The 21,399-nt window shown below is 36.9% G+C and overlaps 1 protein-coding gene across 4 annotated transcripts in view; it reads left to right on the top strand.

The window, feature by feature from the left end:
• A1CF (APOBEC1 complementation factor) overlaps positions 1 to 21,399 on the top strand; it is a 77,885-nt gene that overhangs the window by 49,317 nt on the left and 7,169 nt on the right. For 2 of the 4 annotated variants that reach the window (XM_009214926.4, XM_031652210.1), the window contains exons 6-9: positions 7,105 to 7,269; positions 13,085 to 13,182; positions 17,447 to 17,720; positions 19,711 to 19,892. In XM_009214926.4, coding sequence (XP_009213190.1) covers positions 7,105 to 7,269; positions 13,085 to 13,182; positions 17,447 to 17,720; positions 19,711 to 19,892 — 719 coding nt within the window. Of the gene's footprint in view, positions 1 to 7,104; positions 7,270 to 13,084; positions 13,183 to 17,446; positions 17,721 to 19,686; positions 19,893 to 21,399 lie in introns of all 4 variants that reach the window. The other 2 variants (XM_003903944.5, XM_031652209.1) reach the window with 1 other exon arrangement.

The following is a 21,399-nucleotide window of genomic DNA, read 5'->3' as shown; positions in this document are numbered from 1 at the left end:
CTCATTCTACAACATTCACTACAACTTACACAGGTTTTTAAATGAATACTAAAATAAGAAGATTTCAAGAATGACAGACTGGACATATTGGAATGAACTTTTCTCATGAAAATTATGAGAGAGCCACCAGAATTCAAAACAAAACAACCACAACAAAGACGTCTACATTTATGTTGCCTTTGTACACACTCTTCAAAACAAACCAATACTAGATCAGCCCCCTAGATATCTTCAAAACTAGGAGACAGCTTCTAGCTTGGGGAAGATCTTTCAATAATATCTTCATGAAGGCAACTTAAAGTGAAAAACAAAAGGAGACAGTTCCAAAGATTGCTGAATCTTTTACAGAAGTGGATATTTTTAATGTTGAATCTTTCATTCACAACTTCTTCCCTCTTCACTGGCCAGCAGTCAAGTCATCAAAATCACAGGTCCATAGATAGACTGACTAAGACTCCTCATGGGGGCATACTTTTTGGTGACCTGGACATAGTATTTTGCTATCTGCTTCAATTCTTCTTTCTTCTTCAACATCGACAACTCTACCATTGAAAAGTCTTTTGTATCCATCCTGTTCTCAGGCCACCACTGAAGTATAAACACACATATTCTAAACCTTAGGTAATTTTTTTCAAGATCTAATTATTCTCCCAGCTCTGCTTTCTCTTCCATCTGCCCCACCCTCCGACTTCTCCATCCTGAACATTACCACCAGATTAATGTTTCCAAAATATCCTATTATCCTTTCAATACCTTCTTGCAAACAGTAGGAATTCAATCTCAGGAATTCAATCTCTATCTATAGGCTAAATGATGTCTGTCACTAACTGGCCAGTTCAAAAATATTCATAACTCCTTGTTGTGTATAAGAACTAAGTATGTGATTTCATTATTTAAGACCTTTTATTCATTTCCTGGTCTTTTATGACCATATTTGCTACCTTCTATTTCCCAATAAAAACTCTTCCTTCTATCAGGACAGACAACGCAATGACCTAGACACTTCCATGCTTATGTCTGTCTCCTTTATTTCTAATGCTATATCCTCTACTAGGAATACCTGCCCCTCCTTCACTTGTGACAGTCACCCCAGTTCAGCCAGTACCTTCTTGAGAAACCTGCCTCCAGTATTCCAGCCCGAATTAGTCACTTTCCTCCCTCAATGTAGGAAGCCATTCATTATCTGTAAAAACAGATATGTGAAATAATTTTGGGTGTGGGGGAGTAGGAGAGTGAAAGAGGGTCCAAAACAGGTGAAAGACAGTTTCCAGGGTCAAGACAATCCAGTAATCCCGGAGAAGCTCAACCTCCTGAAAGCTTCCCCATCTCTTCAAAGAGAATGGCACATTGGCCCACTAAGGAACTTCTTTATGTAAGTCAAGCTGACTAGGCTCGCCAGGGCCTGTCAGATAAGCTTAGAAATACTCAAGCACAGTCCTGACTTTTCCTTGTGGATTCTCTGTCCAGGATACACCATAGGGTATTCACCATGATCCAATGCAACCTCCTTACCTATGACCCTTTGAGCCAGTCTCAGGTGGATTTCATTCAGCTGGATTTTAGTCAGCAACTAACTCATCAGCAAACTAACAAGATGAGGCACAGTGGTGAGTAAGCCAGCCAGAGCAAACTCCTTCGCCTCTAATGAGATCTCAGAACAAAACCTATCACCCATTTGGATCATTCTACCAGTTACCCCATTACAGACTCACCCACGACAAAGGAATTCTGTAATTGCCAACTCTTTGAGAAGCTAGTTTAAAAGAACAAGGAGACTGTTGAGAAAAAATGCTAAGTGAAGACAACAAGAAACTTTTTCTTAATTGACCCAGACTTGGAGACAGAGACAATGGTTGTCTAAAGGGATGTAACTGCTCCTCAGCCAGTTACCTCCTCTCTAAACAGTGGCAGTTCCCCCTTGACAAATCTCACCTTTACTGAGCTCTTTAGAGGACGAAGTTGCTGCATCCCACTCAGAAACTAGAAAGGCATTCTAAGAATGCTCTGAAGAAAAGTCCTGGCAGTGATTCTCAACGTCAGGCTGCATCAGCATCACCTGGGAGGCTTGTTATAGCACAGATTGCTAGATCCCACCACCAGAGTTCTTGATTCAGTAGGTCTGGAGTCAGGCCAGGTAATTTGCATTTACAACAAGCTCCCAGGATGCTACTGCTCCCAGGACTGCACATTTGAAAACCCATGATTTGAATCAATGATTTTCCATCCTAGGCTGCACATTGGAATTACCTGATGTTTTCAAACAATATTAGTACCCATGTCAGCCTCTAATCAATTGAATCTGCATCACTGGAATATAAAGTTAGGGAACTGGTGTTTTAAGTTTTCCAGATGATTCTATTCTTCAGTCAAATTGTGTGATTCACAGCTAAATCTATTAGCTAATGATACTGGGTATTCATCTTCATGGCATGTAAATAGGAATACCTGGGAATCGCTCAGTCAGTAAATATTTATTAAGCATCTAGAACATATATTGCTCCCTTCTGAATGACATGATTCTTAAAAAAAAAAAAAAAAAAAAAGGAGTACCTAACCATTGCACTCGAAGAGTGCATATTCTGAGAAAACTATACACATACAAAAACAGGAAAAATTATTAAAAGGAGAGTGTATTGTTGAATCATCATTTAAAAGTTATTAAGTCTTATCTGCATCATCTTTTCTTGACCTCACAACAATAGTAGGTTGTAGATAAGGAAACTGATGTTAGAAAGGATATGTTTTCTAGCCAGGATCATTGTTCTGACATCTGAACTTGTCTTACTTCAAGTTCATGTTCTCAAATCACTCTGTAACACTCGCTTTCACCAGAGGCCTTCAAAAGGATATTGGTGGAAATCACTGCTTCCTATATTTACTCTCACGTCTGTTCTCTTAGCCTTATGCAGCAGTTCATGGTCCTAGGCTGAGAAGACTAAAGCTAGAGCAGTAGTACTCAACTGTAGCTGCATTTTAGAATTAACTAAGCTACTTGTAAAACTCCTGAGATCCAGCCCACTTATATCAGAATTGGGAAGGGCAGTCCGGAGGTCAGTAATGAGCTGGTAAATCTTTAACAGCCAGCTCCTAGAGAAAAAAACAAAAGCCCTGATTTGTAGCATTTGCCAATTTCCATGGTATTAACACTCCCACTGTGGCTGATTTCAAGTTACCAATGTGGCTTTAACAGGCTCACAAAATTCTGATACTTTGTCTATTTATCTGTTGATGAACATTTAGGTTGATTCCATACCATGGTAATTGTGAATAATGCTTCCATAAACGTGGGAATGCAGGTATCTCTTTAACATAATGATTTCATTTGGGGAGAATATATACCCAGTATGGTGACTGCGGGATCATATGGTAGCTCTATTTTTTTTTTTTTTTTGAGGAACCTGCATATTATTTTCCATAATGGCTGTACCAACTTACATTCCCATCAACAGTATGCAAGTATTCTCGTTTCTCCAAATCCTTGAAAACATTATCTTTGATCTTTTTCATAATGGCCATTCTACCAGGTGTGAGGTGATAACTCATTTTAGTTTTGATTTATATTTTCCTGATTAGGGATGTTGAGCATTTTTTCATATACCTGTTGGTCATTTATATTTCTTCTTTTGAGATATGTCTATTCAAATCCATTGACCTTTTTTTTTTTATTTTTGAGATGGAGTTTCACTCTTATTGCCCAGGCTAGAGTGCAATGGCATGATCTTGGCTCACTGCAACCTCTGCCTCCCAGGTTCAAGTGATTTTCCTGCCTCAGCCTCCTGAGTAGCTGGGATTACAGGCATGCGCCACCACAACTGGCTAATTTTGTGTTTTTAGTAGAGATGGGGTTTCTCCATGTTGGCCAGGCTGGTGTCAAACTCCTGACCTCAGATGATCCACTGGCCTTGGCCTCCCAAAGTGGTGGGATTACAGGCATGAGCCACCACACCTGGCCTTTTGCTCATTTTTAATTGGGTTATTTGTTTTCCTACTATTGATTGTTTGAGTTATTTACATATTTGGGATATTAACTCCTTATCGAATGTATGCTTTGTAAATATTTTTTCCCATTCCTTAGGTTATCTCTTTCCTCCATTGATTGTTTCCTTTGCTGTGCAGAAACTTTAGTTTGATGCAATCCCATTCATCTATTTTTGCTTTTGTTGCCTGTGCTTTGGGGGTTATAGCCGAGAAACAATTTTCCAGACCAATGTCAAGAAATTTTCCCTTATTGTTTCTTTCTAGTAGTTTTACTGTTTCAGGTCTTACATTTAAATCTTTATTCCATTTTAACTAGGCTTATGTGTATGTTGTAAGATAAGGGTCCCATTTCATTCTTCTGCATATGGATATCCAATTTTCCTTACATCATTTGTTGAAGAGGCTGTTCCTTCCCCATTGTGTGTTCTTGGCATCTTTGCAAAGATCAGTTGACCTTAAGTGTGTGGATTTATTTCTGGACTCTATTTTGTTTCACTGGCTTAAATGTCTGTTTTTATGCCAGTATCATACTGTTTCGATTACTATAGCTTTGTAGTGTATTTTGAAATCAAGTAGTGTGATGACCCCAGCTTTGTTCTTTTGGTTCAGATTTCTTTGGCTAAGGTCTTTTGTGGCCCCATACAAATTTTAGAATCATATTTTCTATTTCTGTGAAAAACATCACTGGATTTTCGATAGAGATTGCATGGAATCTGTAGATTGCTCTGGGTAGCGTGGACCTTTTAACAATAATAATGCCTCCAATCCATGAACATAGGCTATTTTTCCATTTATTTGTTTCTTCTTTAATTTTTTATCAATATTTTATAGTTTTAAGTATACAGACCTTTCATCTTGTTGGTTAAATTTATTTCTAAGTATTTTTGTGGGGGGGATGGTATTATAAATGAGATTGTTTTATTGATTTCTTTTTCAGTTTTCTTGATTTCTTGTTGTTAGTGTATAGAAAGGCTACTTACTTATGTATGTTAGTTTTGTATTTTACAGCTCTACTGAGCTTATTAGTTACAATGGAATATTATTCAGTCTTTACAAAGAAGGAAATTCTGTCATTTGCAACAACATGGGTGAACCTGGAGCACATTATATTAAGTGAAATAAGCCAGGCACAGAGAGACAAATATTGCATAATCTCACTTATATGTGGAATCTAAAAAGTTGAATTCATATAAGCACAGTGTTGAATGGTGGTTACCAGGGCTGGAGGCAGAGGTATGGAGAGATATTGGTCAAATGATACAAAGTTTCCATTAAAATGAATAATTTCTGGAAATCTATTGTATAATATGACTATAGTTAATGTATTTGTATACTCGAAAATTGCTAAGGGAGTAGATCTTAAATGTTATCACCACAAAAAAAGTATGTGAGGTAATGGATATGTTAATTAACTTCATTTAATCATTTTACAATGTATACATGTATCAAAACATCATGTTGTATACCATAAATAGATGCAATTTTGACTAATCGTAACTTTAAAAAGCATGGAAGGAGAAATGCAAAAATAATCTATTTTTGCAAGTAGAGAAGAACTGGCTCTAGTACATCATTGGGTGGAATCCAGGTTTCATTATTTTTTAAACCTCACCCAATATGGGGCCAAGGATGAGCTTGGCCAAAACCAGAGCTACCAAAACCAGAGTTACATGGGAGCCTTGGGAATCTTGGGGATCTTGGGATAATACAAACAAAAAAAGTCTAATGTAAAGCATAAAAGGGGAAGGGAAGAGAGTAATGAAGAAAACTATCCCCTGGAATGCAATACAGAACAAGACAGTCACAGCTAGGGTAACAAGAGCCAGCTTCTCTAAGGTCAGTTATCTCTTAAGACATGCCTATTCTTCATTTGGGTTTTAGAAGGCCAGTGCCGCGGACACTTTTACTGACTGCTTTTCAAGGAATATACATTCTTATTGAAAATAATTGCTTCCCATGTGTAGTAATTAAACAAATAAACCCTTACCAATACTGAATATTCCTGACTTTGTTCTCTTAAGCTTTGTATTGCTTATGGGATAAAGTTTGTTCCCAAACAATTAATAAAAAACAAACTAGATTTCCAATCAAATTTAGAACTTGGGTTGACTCTCACTCCCCTCTCATCACTTCAACAAGATCTGCACTGTGTAGGGGTACAGGAGCAGAGTCACCAAAAAACCAAACCAAAACAACAACAAAAAAGGGGGAGGCAGTTAAGTAGAACAGGTATGGGAAAGTTATCCTCTCTAAAGCTCATTTCCCATTCTGTAAAATTGGGAGTCATTCACTTCCCCACAGGGTTACTGCGAGAAGGAACTGAGATAGCACATGAAAAACAGATGGTACAGTACAAGACACTCAATAAAATGTGTTTATAGTAATACAAAAATATATGTAGCCATGGAGAACAACTACCCTTTTCAGAAGAGTTAAATTTTTCATCATAGACTCTTCCATTGCTTGTCATCTGTCTTCTTAATTAGGATTTTTTTAAAAATGTCTCCAGATTCCAGATTTATTCATGTTGTGAAAGAGGATTAAGAGGGAACACAGCTGGTCTAAGCCTTGACCAAGTGTGAGGGACAGAAAACAAGCTAAGGATGCCTGAGCCCCACCCACCTTTTCCGAAACACCATTTTTTGAACATCTCAATTGTGGTACCTAGCCTAATTAACAACACAGATTCAAACAGCAGTAAATACTCTTCCTACTAACCTTCTTAATGTTCTGTGGAGTCAGACTCTATATCTGGGCCCTAAATCCATACTTTTCCTTTCTCCCTTTTGCTATCTTACCTTAAGTGACTACCTTCATCCAATGAGTGTTGTTGTAAGAGCCAAATGTGCCCTCTGCTGCCTCATTTCTGTTCAACCTCAAACCGCATCCTGGTTCCCCTTATAATCAATAGTTATAACAAGTCACTGGTCACACAGAACTCCCTTCTAGTCAGTTACTCCATTTATTTGGAATGTCTCTTAAGATCAATACTCACCAATTTTAATAGTCTTCTTGCTCATTAAAGACCTCAAGGGTCAGGCCAATTTAAAAGACCATTGGTATAAACTGAGATGATGTTGTCCTGATTTGTACATAATTAATCATAATTGTGATCATTTTCAACAGGAAGAATTCAGTTATGGGGACATCCTATTGCGGTAGACTGGGCAGAGCCAGAAGTAGAAGTTGATGAAGATACAATGTCTTCAGTGAAAATCCTATATGTAAGAAATCTTATGCTGTCTACCTCTGAAGAGATGATTGAAAAGGAATTCAACAATATCAAACCAGGTAGGACATATATACAAGATTAGTTTTTCAAAACATTCTTTAAAAGCACCTATGCTTGAGATGACTTCCCATAACTTTAAGTAGAAATGCTTTGATTTAGCTCATCTCATAATTGCATGCAAACCTCTCAAACTATGTTCCTAACTTTGGATTAGAAAATCAAGCCATATGGTCCTATAATATTTATCAATATTATAATTTTATATTTATCTATGTGATTATTTAATGAATACCTATTTTCTTCACTAAACTATAAATTTCATGAGTTTTTTCCCCCTCTTATTGTTTCCTCCTTCCTCAGACATTTAAGCTCTGGGGTACAATGATTGCTCAATAAATATTTACTATAATAAAGAATGCATGCCATAACTATAGGTCTGATGCAGGGTTTTTCAGCCTCACCACTATTGATATTTTGGAACAGATCATTCTTGGCTGTAGGGGTCTGTCCAGTGGATTGTAAGATGTTTAGCAGCATCCCAGGCCCGTCCCTGTTAGATACCGGTAGCAACCTCCAAGATGTAATAATCAAAAATGCCTTCAGACATTGCAAAATATACTCTATGGGTGGGCAAAATTGCCCCAGTTTAGAACCACTGGCCTAACGGAATACACTTGTGACATAAGTAAAAGGTGACAATCCTAGGAACCTCATTTAAATGAAGAGGAAGGGAAAGGAATAAAGGGAAGGTGGAAGGGGATAGTTAGTTGCTACTCATCTTGCCAATATTTTTCAGTATCAATTCTAAGCCACCAGATTGACTTCCCATCTCTTTCTTCTCCATATAGGAGCTACAACACTGAGAGAGGTGGAGCATTTCAAGAAACAATGTGCAAATTACCATTTCCCAAAAACAGTTCAGAACATTAATTCTATAATCTTTTGGTAGATGTTACTGATAAAAGTGCTCCATGGTCAAATAAACTTGTAAACACCAGATTCTGCAAAATTAAATTAATTTCTTCATTATGGAACTTATCAGTCTTTAGCCTTCTGACATGCTTTGAAATTCTCCGAGATACAGAAAGCTTCATTTTTCAAATTTCTGAAGCACGACTGCTCTTTGTTGGCATATCATCTTGTGGGATTACTGTGTCTTTAAACACACTCTGGGCAGCAGTGGCTTAGGGTTATCATAGTAGTAATATCCTTTCATAACTGAGAATGTCCCAGCCTCCTGGCAAATTCTATAGGTTGTTAATAAGCTTAGGCCATGGTACTGTCATGTTAAAGCTACCTGAGAATACTCCCTTGCACATACTCAAATTGTCTGTTTCCAACTCTGGGTGATATTTCAGATAGAACAGAATGATAAGCTGATGATTTGCTCTGAAGGATATTCAGTAAGGATGTCACTGCTCCATTTTGATAGACTCACCAAGGATCTTTCTCCAGCCTCAAGAACTCTGCCTTCCCTGAAATATTAGTGTCATGGTGTGGCTCCACACCAACAGCTGTGAATCCATGACTAAGCTAGAAACTGCAAACGATGGACTACCTTACTGTGTGTCAAGCATTGCAGTGGGTCCTTTCACAGCATGTGTCATTTATTCATCACAACTCTATAATACAGGTTGCTTTATTCATTCCATTACTTTATAGATAAGAAAACCAGGACCCAGAGTAGTTAAGTGGTTTGCCCAGGGTCACACAGCTAGCAGGTGGCAGATCCTGGATTTGAACTCGAATCTGGTAAAGGACATGTTCTTAAAAACTTTAATACTCTCATGCCCAATCTTTATTCCATTCACTCACTCATTCATTCAACTGTCTTTCCTTCAGTAGCTCCTATGTGCGAGGCACTGGGGAAGGAACCAACAAGTATGATGTGTGCGTGGAAAAAGTTTAAGAAATTCCAGAAAAAATACATCTTAGACAGACTACTCTTGGAGTGAAGAGAAGATTTGTGTTTCGAAGTGACATCTAAGCTGAGATCTGAATGTTGATGCAGTTGTAGGCATAGGAACCATAATGTGTGTGTATAAATATTGCCCACTATTCTCCCCTCATTGCATGTTGACTTTCTACCTTCCCAGAGTGAATAATACTTCTTATTTTTATCTAATTAAAACAGCACCCTTTTTTTGCCAAGGGTTAGAATGAGAAACTACTAAAAGGCTGCTTCCTTTCCTAGTCCCTGGTCATTAGCTTTCCCAGTCTGTGTATTGGCATATATTGAAGAGACATGTGTGCCCGAATCCTACTAATTATCATGAAAATAATGAATGTCACATATCTCTCTGTTGCTTGCTCTCTCACTTTCTCTTTCTCTTTCTTCTTGGGACTAAAGTGTGTCCAGAGATTTCAGGTCATAGTCTGCAGCTGGTGGCACAACTCTCAGGGCTATATAATGATATGTGGCTTGTTCTTCCTGGCCCTCTGCAAAAAAAAATATGAATTGCTGAAGGTGAACAACTAGCAGACATCTGCTGCATTGAGAGGGAAAAGTCAGAGCTAACTAGTCTGTTTTATCTTGGAAAGTATGTACTGTGCCAAGGCTATACTTATCTAGAAAAATTTATGGAAAGAAACAGGAAAATGACTCTTTAAAAATTCTATTTAAAGTTTAGGTCCCTCAGAGGAACCTACCTATTACCTCAAAATATTTGACCATGTATCATTTTAACCATGGTGAACTTGAATAATACTATATTGCCACTCAGAGACATAAATGATAATTAGAACAAAAATTGGGATCTGAAGATGGTTTGTGCTTCCCCACTGTCGCCTAAGGGTATCTGCTGAATTTCCCATTATAGTCATTCTACAAAATCTGATCTTCCTACAAGAGTTTAGCAGTATTATAATCACCTGAAGGGCATGTTAAATCGCTGATTGTATGGCCCATCGTGGGTGGCCTCAAGCATTTCCATTTCTATTAAGTTTCCAGGCAAAGCTGATTCTGCTGGTCTGGGGACCACACTTGGGGAACCATGACCCTCTGATAACCTTCCCTTTGGCGTGCAGGTGTATTTCTCCTCAGGTTTATGTGTTGTGACAAGTTGATAATAAACACAGCAATAATTTTCCAATTCCTTGCATCATGATTTCAGAGGATCTTTTTCTTCTTTGCTAATGGATGATTGGGTAATAATGATCATTCATATTCTGTGGACTCACCGTCTGCCAGATGAGGATCAATTATTAAACAAACTCCTATGCACTAAAGAAGAAACATATTAAAATAAGCCATGTGGTGAATGCTATTGTAGAGAAAAACAACTTTTATGACACAAACTCTAACTTTTTAACTTGTCTGTTTTATAAGACTAAATTTTTAAATATCAAATTTTCCAAAACCAGATGCATCTGGAAATTATCCAACAGTGTAAGATAATTTGAAATATCTGCAAACAGAATTTCAGAAAATCTAAATTCATTATCATCTGAAATGCCACCTAACTGGTGTAGATGACAGAAGTTGGGGTGTGAATTAACTGATAATATTCCCTTATTCCATGTGTATTTATAGAGTAACTCCTGTGTCCAAGGCAGTAGGCAGGAACCAGGTGAAGATGATACCACAAAGTATCTGAAACTGGTCCTCGTCTCAGGGAGATAACAGACCAGGGAGTCTAGGTGGAGAATGACATTGAAATATGAACTGAGCAAAGACTGGAAAGGTGAAGGTCATCATTGGCCAATGTCTTTCTTCTCAATTACAAAAACGAGTCGTGGGATTGAGTCATGATCATCACCCCGTGTGACACTGAAAGGAGTGAAGAGACTATATTGGATATTCAGTTAATTATATGTCCCATGCTTCATGGTCTCAGAGAGCTTTATTTATCCTTAGCCTGGCCAGATGATTTTGCTCTGTATAACCATTGCCATAAGAAGTCAAGGGTCGAATGTTGAAGGGAGTGTAAAGAGAAGTATCACAATGTCTTTAAATTGTCCTTATGTTACAGGTTCACTATTATTCCAAAGGAAGATAATTCTTAGTCATTGAACCATGTGAGAGAGTAAAAACTCTAATTACCTTTGTTACCTTGAATCTAAGAGGATAATGAAACTTTGATAGGGACAGAAAGGACTTCCCCCTCTTCTTTTCCCTGGAATAATGTCTCATCCTATGTTGTCTCCCTAGACTCTCAAGGTACACCCAAGTGAGTGTAGGGTAAAAGAAGATAATTGGCATGCTAAACTAACAGTGGTTAAACAAATTTCCACCTTACCTTCACTCTAAGCAAAAGGTCTATTTTTAAAATTGAGTAAGCAACAACATTTTAAAAATACAACATCCAACTATCTCGGTACAACTATCTTTTTCATTTTTATAAGTTGCTATCATGTTCAGCAGTTCCTTTACATAAAAATAGATGGTTTGTTTGGGTTTTCTACACAAATAACATAAATAAATTTTGCAAATATTTGTAAAATGCCAAATTTATCAATTACAAAATGAAAATCCCCTTCATTCTTCCCAACTTTTCTCCCCATTCCTGAAGTAACCCCTGTTAAGAGTTTGGTCTCTATCTTTTCAGTTTGCTTTCTGTATAAGTGTATTTAAATTTTGTGCATATATATACAGTTTTGGATTATTAAAAACACAAATGCTATAATATTGTACTTACTATTTTATAACTTTTTAAAACTTAACAGTAGATCTTGGGCCAGGCATAGTGGCTCATGCCTGTAATCCCAATACTTTGGGAGGCCGAGGTGGGCAGATTACCTGAGGTCTGGAGTTCAAGACCAGCCTGATCAACATGGTGAAACTCCTTCTCTACTAAAAATACAAAATTAGCCAGGCACATGGTGGCACATGCCTGTAATCCCAGCTACTCAGGAGACTGAGGCAGAAGAATCGCTTGAACCAGGGAGGCGGAGGTTGCAGTGAGCTGAGATCGCGCCATTGCACTCTAGCCTGGGCAACAAGAGCAAAACTCTGTCTGAAAAAAATATATATATAGGTCTTTAATCTTTGCATGTAATCACATACAGGTCTATTTTCTGTATAGACTCCTTGGTGTTGGTATAAATGTAGCAGATTTAATCACTCATGAAAATAGACATTAAATTTTTTTATTTTTGCTCTTTCAACAGTAGTGTAATTGATATTCTTATGCATGATTCTTGTACATGTGTGTGAGTGTTTCTGTATGAGACATTCCTCAAAGTAGAATAGTAGATATTTACATTGTTTCCAGTCTTTAGCTATCATGACAGCAAGGCAGGCAACTTATCTTGGTTCCCAGATGTTCTTGTGGAAACAACTTTCTTTTTCTTCTTTTTGCTTTTCTATTTAAAGATTAATGGATAAGGATATAGGGAATACAATTGTAGTTCCTCTCTGTGTGGACTCTAAATCTCAGTTACCTTATCAGAACTGTAGTTACCTAATATTTAAGTTTTAAAAAGTAAATTAAAGTTAATTACATAAGACAAAAGAGATAAAGACATTTTGCTGGGATGAAAAGCATAAAACTTAAAAAAGTAATCACCTAAATATACGTTTGTAAAATGATCAATAATTGAGTTCAACTCAACAAATATTTTGCCATGCAAAAGGTACTATCTTTTACATTACATAAGATGCAAAGGAAGATGGAATTCCTACCCTTAGAGACCTTATAATCTAGGAAGTGGAAAACACAAATCCATAACAAATTATAATAAGTCAGAATATAAATTTTATTTTTAAAACTGCCAAAAAAAAAATCTTCAGTTGAATGTTCTTGATGAGATCCTTTCTTAAATATGAGATATCCATGAAAAAATCCAATGCTCTTTGCAGCTAGGTGCTAAAATATATCACTTTCAGGGCTCTCTTAAGTTTGTTAATGGGGCAACTTTCACTCTATTTTACAGGTGCTGTGGAGAGGGTGAAGAAAATTCGAGACTATGCTTTTGTGCACTTCAGTAACCGAGAAGATGCAGTTGAGGCTATGAAAGCTTTAAATGGCAAGGTAAGGTAGAACAAAGAAAAAAATATGCAGATTCCATCCAAGTTTGGTGCAGACATTACATTCAAAAGCACAGTCCTGCGAGTCTGTCTCACTCCAGCCTTCTCTGACGTGGCTGCCTCAGTCCATTTAAGATGTACTAAAGAGAAATGATGGAAAATACAATGGAAATTGGAGATGTACCTAATATATCCAACTTTAGCTCTATTTTTTTTCTAATTTGGACAAGGCACTGAAACTCAATTTCCATGGAAAGAGGAGATCGAAGTAGATTATTTCAAGGTGTTTTTCCACAATTCCAGTTTTCTCTCATCACTTCAAAGAGATTATCATCATTTTATTGCAGTATTTTAGAAGCTGATGAATTAAAAACATGTCAAGATAGCTGTTATTCTGCCTTCATAGTTTGATCTTCCACTTGGAAAGCTTAGAGTCTCTCACCTTGCCAAGAGTCGGGGCTGGGGAAGCTTCTATATCCTCACTACTGAGTTGTATACAGAAACCAATATAATATTTATGTATCAAGCCAATAAACATTTAAAACCTTCTGTAGACCACTTATCATGCTAGGATACAAAAAGAATCAAAGATATTTGACAAACAGTTAAAAGTTGGTTGGAGGAATAAGACAACTACACAAACACGTGCAAAGTACAGTCAAGTAAATATCATAAAAAGAGATCAACGTGGTGAGCAAGTTCAAAGGAAGAAGTAGGCCATAAAGAATAAAACATCTTCATGGATATGAGAAGATAATATTTCAAAGAAGCTATGAAAATTGGGTATAATTTCAAAAATCAAAATATGGAAAGACAGGCAGTCTTAGACAGAGGCACAGAATTTGAGAAGAGAAAGACAAGATTGGAGAACAGGAAAATGTGGAGTAACTTGGTTGGAACATAATGCACATGGGACTGTTTTACCTATCGGATCTGGCATCAGCCAGGGTCCCAAAAGAAAACAAATAGCAAAGGAATTAATTACAAAAGTGTGAGTTGGGACTAGGGAAATCAAAAAAAGAGTGTCAGAATTTGGGGCTCACAGCATTCTGGAGTCAAAGGTACAAGGGGCTGGAGAATTAATAGAAATCCTGAAAGGGGAGAGAATTGTGTAGAGCAGATCTCTTTGCAATAAGTAGCTGGGTGCAGTGGCTCACACCTGTAATCTCAGCACTTTGGGAGGCTGAGGTGGAAGGCTTGCTTGAGCCCAGGACTCCAAGACCAGCCTGGACAAGATGGCAAGACCTCATCTCCACAAAATGTTAGCCAAGCATGGTGGCATGGACTACTACAGTAGTCCCAGCTACTCCAGAGGCTGAGGTGGGAGGATCTCTTGATCTCAGAAGGCTGAGACTGCAGTGATCTATGATTGTGCCATTGCATTGCAACCTGGACAACAGAGTGAAACCCCATCATTAAGGAAAAAAAGAAAAGAGAACAGAAAGAAGTAGTGATTTTGGTCAAAGGACACAGTCAGCCCAAGGTGACCTTTCAAAGAGGGCAGAATAAATGCCCCAAATTCACTGTTGTCTCTTTCTCCAACCTCCTACCAGCATTCCGCTTTGGTTAAATCCAATCACAATCCAGAAGGCTAAAGAGGATCCCATGTAGAATAGTCTCCCAGAGCAGAGAGCAGACTGGAGCTAGTAGGTGGTGAATTCCATAGGGAGTGGATCCAGATGGCAAAGGGAGGATCTCTTAGCCTAGGCCCTTCAGACACTGTGGAGCCTCTTGCATATTAGCTCCTCAGGGGCCTGCTCAAACTCAAAAATATTTGAGTGCTGGAGGGTGGGGTGGAGAATGTATTCACTCTGAAATACAAAAAAGACAACTGCAAAGCAAAAACTAATGCATAAATACATGTCTATAAAGAAAAGCATTATTTCATCTTCATTGATTATCACATTTAATGTCATAAAAGTGTTATTACTTGGAAAACAATCTGTAAGTTCGATTTTCTCTGTATGGAAACATTCCTGAGTATACACGATGATTGCTGGGAAGGAACAGCCATCACAAATTAAATGCCAATAATTACATTGGAATAATTACAATGGAAACATATTCAAATTATTCCCAATTTTTGCAGCTAGATATTTTTATAGTAATATTTACACATATTATTTAGTTAAATATATATTTAATATTATACTTGACTATAATACGGTATGGAAAAATCTAAAGTAAGTTTTCCTAGGAACTATGGTTTTTGAGCATATATATAGAAATTTATATTTAATTTATTAGATGAGGTGAGATCTTGAATTTTTTTATGCAGTAATTATCACATTTACAATTTAGGAAAATTAGCCTAGTAAGAATTGCCTTTTTAATACAGGTGAGAGAAACATGTCATAGAAACTAGGTATAAAGCTATTATAGTCACCCAAATGGGACAAAATAAGGTCTTGAACTTAGGTAGGAATGGAATGCAGGAGACAACTATGTACAGAACAGTAGGGGTAAATTCAAAGGACCCAGGAACTGATTGGAGATAGGGGTGAAAAAGAAGGAGAAGTCATTATAAGCTTCCAATATGGGAGGTTGTTATGAAATTCAGGAAGGGAAGCCTATTCAGAGAGAAAAATAATGAATTGAGCTTCAGAATGATTATTCATTTATTCCAAGTCTGTGAAGTGAAAGAAATTTTACTAAGCTTGGGTTATACTGATTAATAAGATGTTGTCCTAGCTCTTGAAATATCTAAACTAAATAACTAAAATACAATATTGAGTTTAAAATGCTTTTGGATGGGACAGAGGAAGGCAGAACAAAATTTATTACAAGAAATCTGAATTTGCAGCAAAGAATCATTCCATGCAAAATGTATCTTGATATGGAAGTGCCTATAAGCAGAGACCTATTTGAGTCTCTCATCTTCCTCAAGACCAGACTGAAGATATAAATAATCTTATACCCAAGGTCCTCCCCTATTTTCAGTATGCCAGTTCTATTTTTTCTAATTACATCAACATCAATATAAGATTGTTGAATATCATCTGGATTCTATCAGAGTATTCCATCTAACTTATTTGACACTGGCTCCTGCTACTAAAAAGTAAGGTAAATACATAATACTGGAGACAAACTGACCCATAGGCTGAACAAAATGGTCAGGATGACCATGAAGCACAAGCTTTGTCCAGCAGACTTCGATAATCCAGGAACCACTGAAGCACTGTTGAAATCAGAGGGTAAGAGTGCACACTCAGCTGCTGTGAATGTGAATTTCTGTAGAAACACTTTAAATAAAAGTCTTCTGTATATAAAACAGAGGATCATCACATTCTTATTCAAAAAAAAAAAAGCCACAAATGCTTTGTGACAATACTTTGTTCCTTTGATAATAAATACATCAATCTATCAAGAATTTGTTGAGAGCCATGTTTGTTTCTTGTGTAGGTAAGCAATACATAGAAGTTAGTAGCACATGTAGATCTACATACATTCATTATCTTCAACATCTGGAGCTGTTCACACTCTCAAAATTTGTGTCAATAATTTTTGAGGACAAGTTTTAAGTGGTGCATGATCTGAGAACCTCAATACTACTCTCACTCCCAACTACTCCTGACCACTGTCATCTCTGTTTATTAGTTCCCAACTGTTCAGCAGATCAAAAGGTGGCTTCACAAGGAAGAACCTGTGGCAGGCAATGCAACAGCCTCCCAGATTCCTCTTCCTTTGGTAGAGCCACAGTATGCCTCTCTTCTCCTGTGAAAATTTACTTGTGCGGCTGATCTAAGGAGCAAGGCAGTTAGTAGGCTATCAGCTGGAAGGGCCTGATTTGGCTGCCCATGCTAAATGCTAATAATTGATAAGATTTCATTATTGGTTTCCTTTCACCTTCATCTTACTGTGCTAGGTAATGGAGATTTTATACCATCCATAACAAAACTAAATTTTATTGTAGTTATATAATTATATAGATATGTAATTTAAAACACATATATGACCTAATAAAAATATTACATAAGTTTCTGTCTCAGTGACTGTAACCAGATTATAAATTTATAATGAATATGTCAATGGACACCGGCCAATATGTCACTGTCAAACCTGTTGGCATCTTATGCATCTTACCAACAAAATGGCTCAGAAAAAAACTCAACTGGCATACAAACACAAACCTATAAAATGACAAGATACAATCAATAAACCTACAGCAAGTAGTCTAACACTTAGAAGGAATCATGTTATTAGGGCTCAGCCACACTTGGTTATCTTCGTATCATCTCATGTTGATTTTTCTTTGCTCTCTACAACAGGTGCTGGATGGTTCCCCCATTGAAGTCACCCTAGCAAAACCAGTGGACAAGGACAGTTATGTTAGGTACACCCGAGGCACAGGTGGAAGGGGCACCATGCTGCAAGGAGAGTACACCTACTCTTTGGGCCAAGTTTATGATCCCACCACAACCTACCTTGGAGCTCCTGTCTTCTATGCCCCTCAGGCTTATGCAGCAATTCCCAGTCTTCATTTCCCAGCCACCAAAGGACACCTCAGCAACAGAGCCATTATCCGAGCCCCTTCTATTAGAGGTAACTCCAGTCAGATCTTGCTTTAGAGTAATCCTAAAATTTCAAATGACTCAAATTGCAGTAGCCTTAGATACATTGGATGGGTCCACTGGGAGAAAAGCACTGAAGATTTTTTTTATTAAAAAATCAAGTATTATATCAATAGTTTTCCTTTGATAGGAGTCTTTTTTCACATTACAACTGGTTATTGAAAAAACGTGGTCAGAACATTGTGCAAATGAGCCTAGTGCACAGATTCAAACTTTACATGGGTCCATAAAATTTGCACAAACTAAAACCTAGTTCTATAACTGTTAGCTTCTTTTGTATCACTTGTCCACCATTGTGCAGTCATCTGTGGCTCATTACAACACTTCTGGAATAGACCAGTATAATCCAGTGGAAACCAATTACCTCAAATAGCAAAACCCTTTCAAGGCATGTGTGTATTTGATGGTGACTCAGTGGCATTGTCTTAATATACAAATCACAAATTATTATAAATATAATCTAACAGACACATGAGAGGTTCTCATCTGATGTCCTCCAAGAAATATGTGTTATACTTTCTTAAAAGCCAAATTATTAAGGAAATTACTATATTTCTTTAGTACATGAAGAACTAAATAAACACCAAATAGAAAAAACCCTCAGTCAGACTGCTAATAAAACAATAAACATTTCACATTTGAATCCTGTAAGAATTCTAAATGTTTGAGTAGTTTTCCAAGCTCCATTTCTTCAAGGAAGCTAGAAGATAAAGAAAGCCTTTATTTTATTTCCAAGAAACTAGCTTGTCCCTGCCTTTTTGGCTCCTTCAGATTAGTTTTTCTAGGATATGGCTAACGCCAACTGAATTCCAGTTCTGTCCTCTAAATACGACATGAATCTGGGCAATTCGATAAATAAACTGTGTATTTAAGTCTATTCTTGGGTTTGACATAGAAGCAAAGAGGCACATCTAGATTACTGTGGAAACAATTATCTTACTATGTTTTACTATTTTTCAGTATAATTGAATTGATCATCCTAGGAGCTCTAGTCTTCAACGGCCTTAAAAATTTCATACTCATAATTACTTGCCCCAAAATTTTAATGTAAATTAAGTAATCAGGATTTCCTTTAGGATAACTTGTCTATGTGACAATAAATTATATCATTGTAATATTATGCATTTATAATGAAAAATCACATCATTAACCAATCCATACATTAAATACAAATTGTCAACCAGTTATGATGTCGAAAAAAACAAACTCCACTATAACGGAAAAAAATGCCTATCTTATAACAAGAAAGAAATCAATGAATGATATTCATGGATGAAGGGTAATCCATTTAATTTTGTATCTCTATGCCATCAACATAAAATCAAAGTAGCAACATGGCAAAACAAAAATCAAAAGGAATCTATGCGTGAAACTCAATGGAAACTTAAGCCTCACATTGACCGAACATCAGAGAGAGGATGGTGAACCTAAAAGCATGCTTTCTAAATGCTTGTTTTCCAGTAAGTCACTGGAGGTGGGATAATTAGAGAAGCCAGAATTTATTTCTAATATGCTGATCAGTGACAGTCTCTATGTAAGACTGATTTCAAAACAAGTGGTCGCATTATGTTGGAATGTTGTCATAAATACATTCCCAGTCTTTATTAGTCTATATTAGAAAATATCAAGAAAAGGTAACCTAAAGACAAAAATTGCAAAATTTCTCTCCCAACATTTTTAAGTTGCTTATGTACTTATCAACAGTATTGTACTTATCAATGGCATCGCTATCTTCTGAAGGTAGTTTTTCAAAAAAGAGAAAGACACCTATGTTAAACCTTACCTTATGTTGAGTTTCATTACATTAGAATCCTAGAGTTTCCCACCCATCTTCAGGGCAATAATCAACGTGAATTGGGCTAACTTTTCCATTACAGTAAGATTCAGGGTGATTTTCTGGTGGTTTGATTCAGTTTAATGCCTTCTTACATTCCTAGAAATTTACATGAATGTACCTGTAGGGGCTGCGGGAGTGAGAGGACTGGGCGGCCGTGGCTATTTGGCATACACAGGCCTGGGTCGAGGATACCAGGCCAAAGGAGACAAAAGAGAAGACAAACTCTATGATATTTTACCTGGGATGGAGCTCACGCCAATGAATCCTGTCACGTTAAAACCCCAAGGAATTAAACTCGCTCCCCAGGTAGGTAATGTTATTCCATAAATAGTTTCGTTAAGTTGTGCCAATGAGCATCATTCACTTTTACCAAATGATTTGACTTGATCCCTACTCAAGCTATGGGTTTTTTTTTCTTTTAATATATAAAGCATTCAATCAATGTCACACCCTTTGAGGGAATGCTGGGCATCAGGTGCTGTTATTCTATTATAGGTCCTTTCTCTTTTTAAAAAAATCTTAAAGCTTAACACCTTGAACAATATTCCCCTGAAATGCAAAGAATCTGAGAGCTATTAAGAATTATCAACCCATACCCTAAATGAAAATAAAATGAGGCAAAGACCCCATCTCAGAATAAATGCCTATTGTATGTGAGCCAGGTTGGTTGGCAAATGAAGGGCATTATGGCAGAGCCCTGAATAGACCATTTAGGACATCTTTTCTTGGAAATGCTGTATCTAAGAGAAAACTCCACCATGATATCTAGGTGAATTATTAACTATGAGATGTCGTCAGTCATACCAAATTAACTCTTCCTCCATAGTTATATTGCAGCAGTGGCATTACAGAGAGGGGTTTTTTTGTGTTCATTTAAGAGTTCTAAGTTTCCATACTTCAACATTAACCTGTGTTTTTTGTTATTGGAAAATTAAAAGTTATACAAGTTTCAATACGGAAATTGAGTCCCAGGGTTAAAAATAAAACAAAACAGGGTCTATGCTAACCCTGAGACTGTTCCCTGTGGGAGTGTGATAGGTACTGATCTCTCTGAAATATATTTCGGCTGAATAATCAGTTACAGTTTGTGTATCTTGAACGAAACTTCCCTATTCCCATGACAAAGGTGGGCTTATAGCCCCACATTTATGGAAGGAGCCCTTATAATTTCAATCCAGAAGAAAACTTGGTTTTCTAAAAGCTCATCTGGGGTAATTTTTCAATGGGATTTCTGACTTTCTTTTATGCACAAATTAGCTTATCTAAGGTTTCTGCTAGCCCCACCCAGGGAATTAAAAAAAAAGAAAGCCTACCAGAGTGCTAAACAGCAATCATTTGTTTGTTCACAAAAGATTTAGTAAACTTCTCTTATGCACCATGTAGTGCACTAGGTGCTGGAGATGCAGAAGTGAATATAAAAAAATCCTTACCACCAAAAATTAGATGGCAATCCAGTGGGAAAAAAAACTGACACATAAACATATAACCATAATGAAATCTGGAAGTGATATGATGAAGTTTGTTCAGAAAATATAAAATCCAGTCACCCAGTTTCTCTTGGGTTAAAACCCAAAACCAAGAACCTGATTAAAGTACTGGAATCCTTAGAAATCTTTTAAGAAAATAAAAAATAATAGTCACAAATTCTGTATAATAGTAGTTCCGATAGCTGTGATAGTATGAAAAGAGATCTCTTCGTTTTACATCAAACTCAAGTTAGAAATTCATCATGTCTTATATTAATATGTCAGTAATAATCTCTATCAATTAATAAAAGTGTCTCTGTCCCCAGAAAAATAACTGGGGACAGCCA

Source organism: Papio anubis, chromosome 11, assembly GCF_008728515.1.
Source record: "Papio anubis isolate 15944 chromosome 11, Panubis1.0, whole genome shotgun sequence".
In the NCBI taxonomy this organism is placed as follows: Eukaryota; Metazoa; Chordata; class Mammalia; order Primates; family Cercopithecidae; genus Papio; species Papio anubis.
Note: the sequence above shows the minus strand (reverse complement) of the source record. Positions and strands in the feature narration are given on the sequence as shown.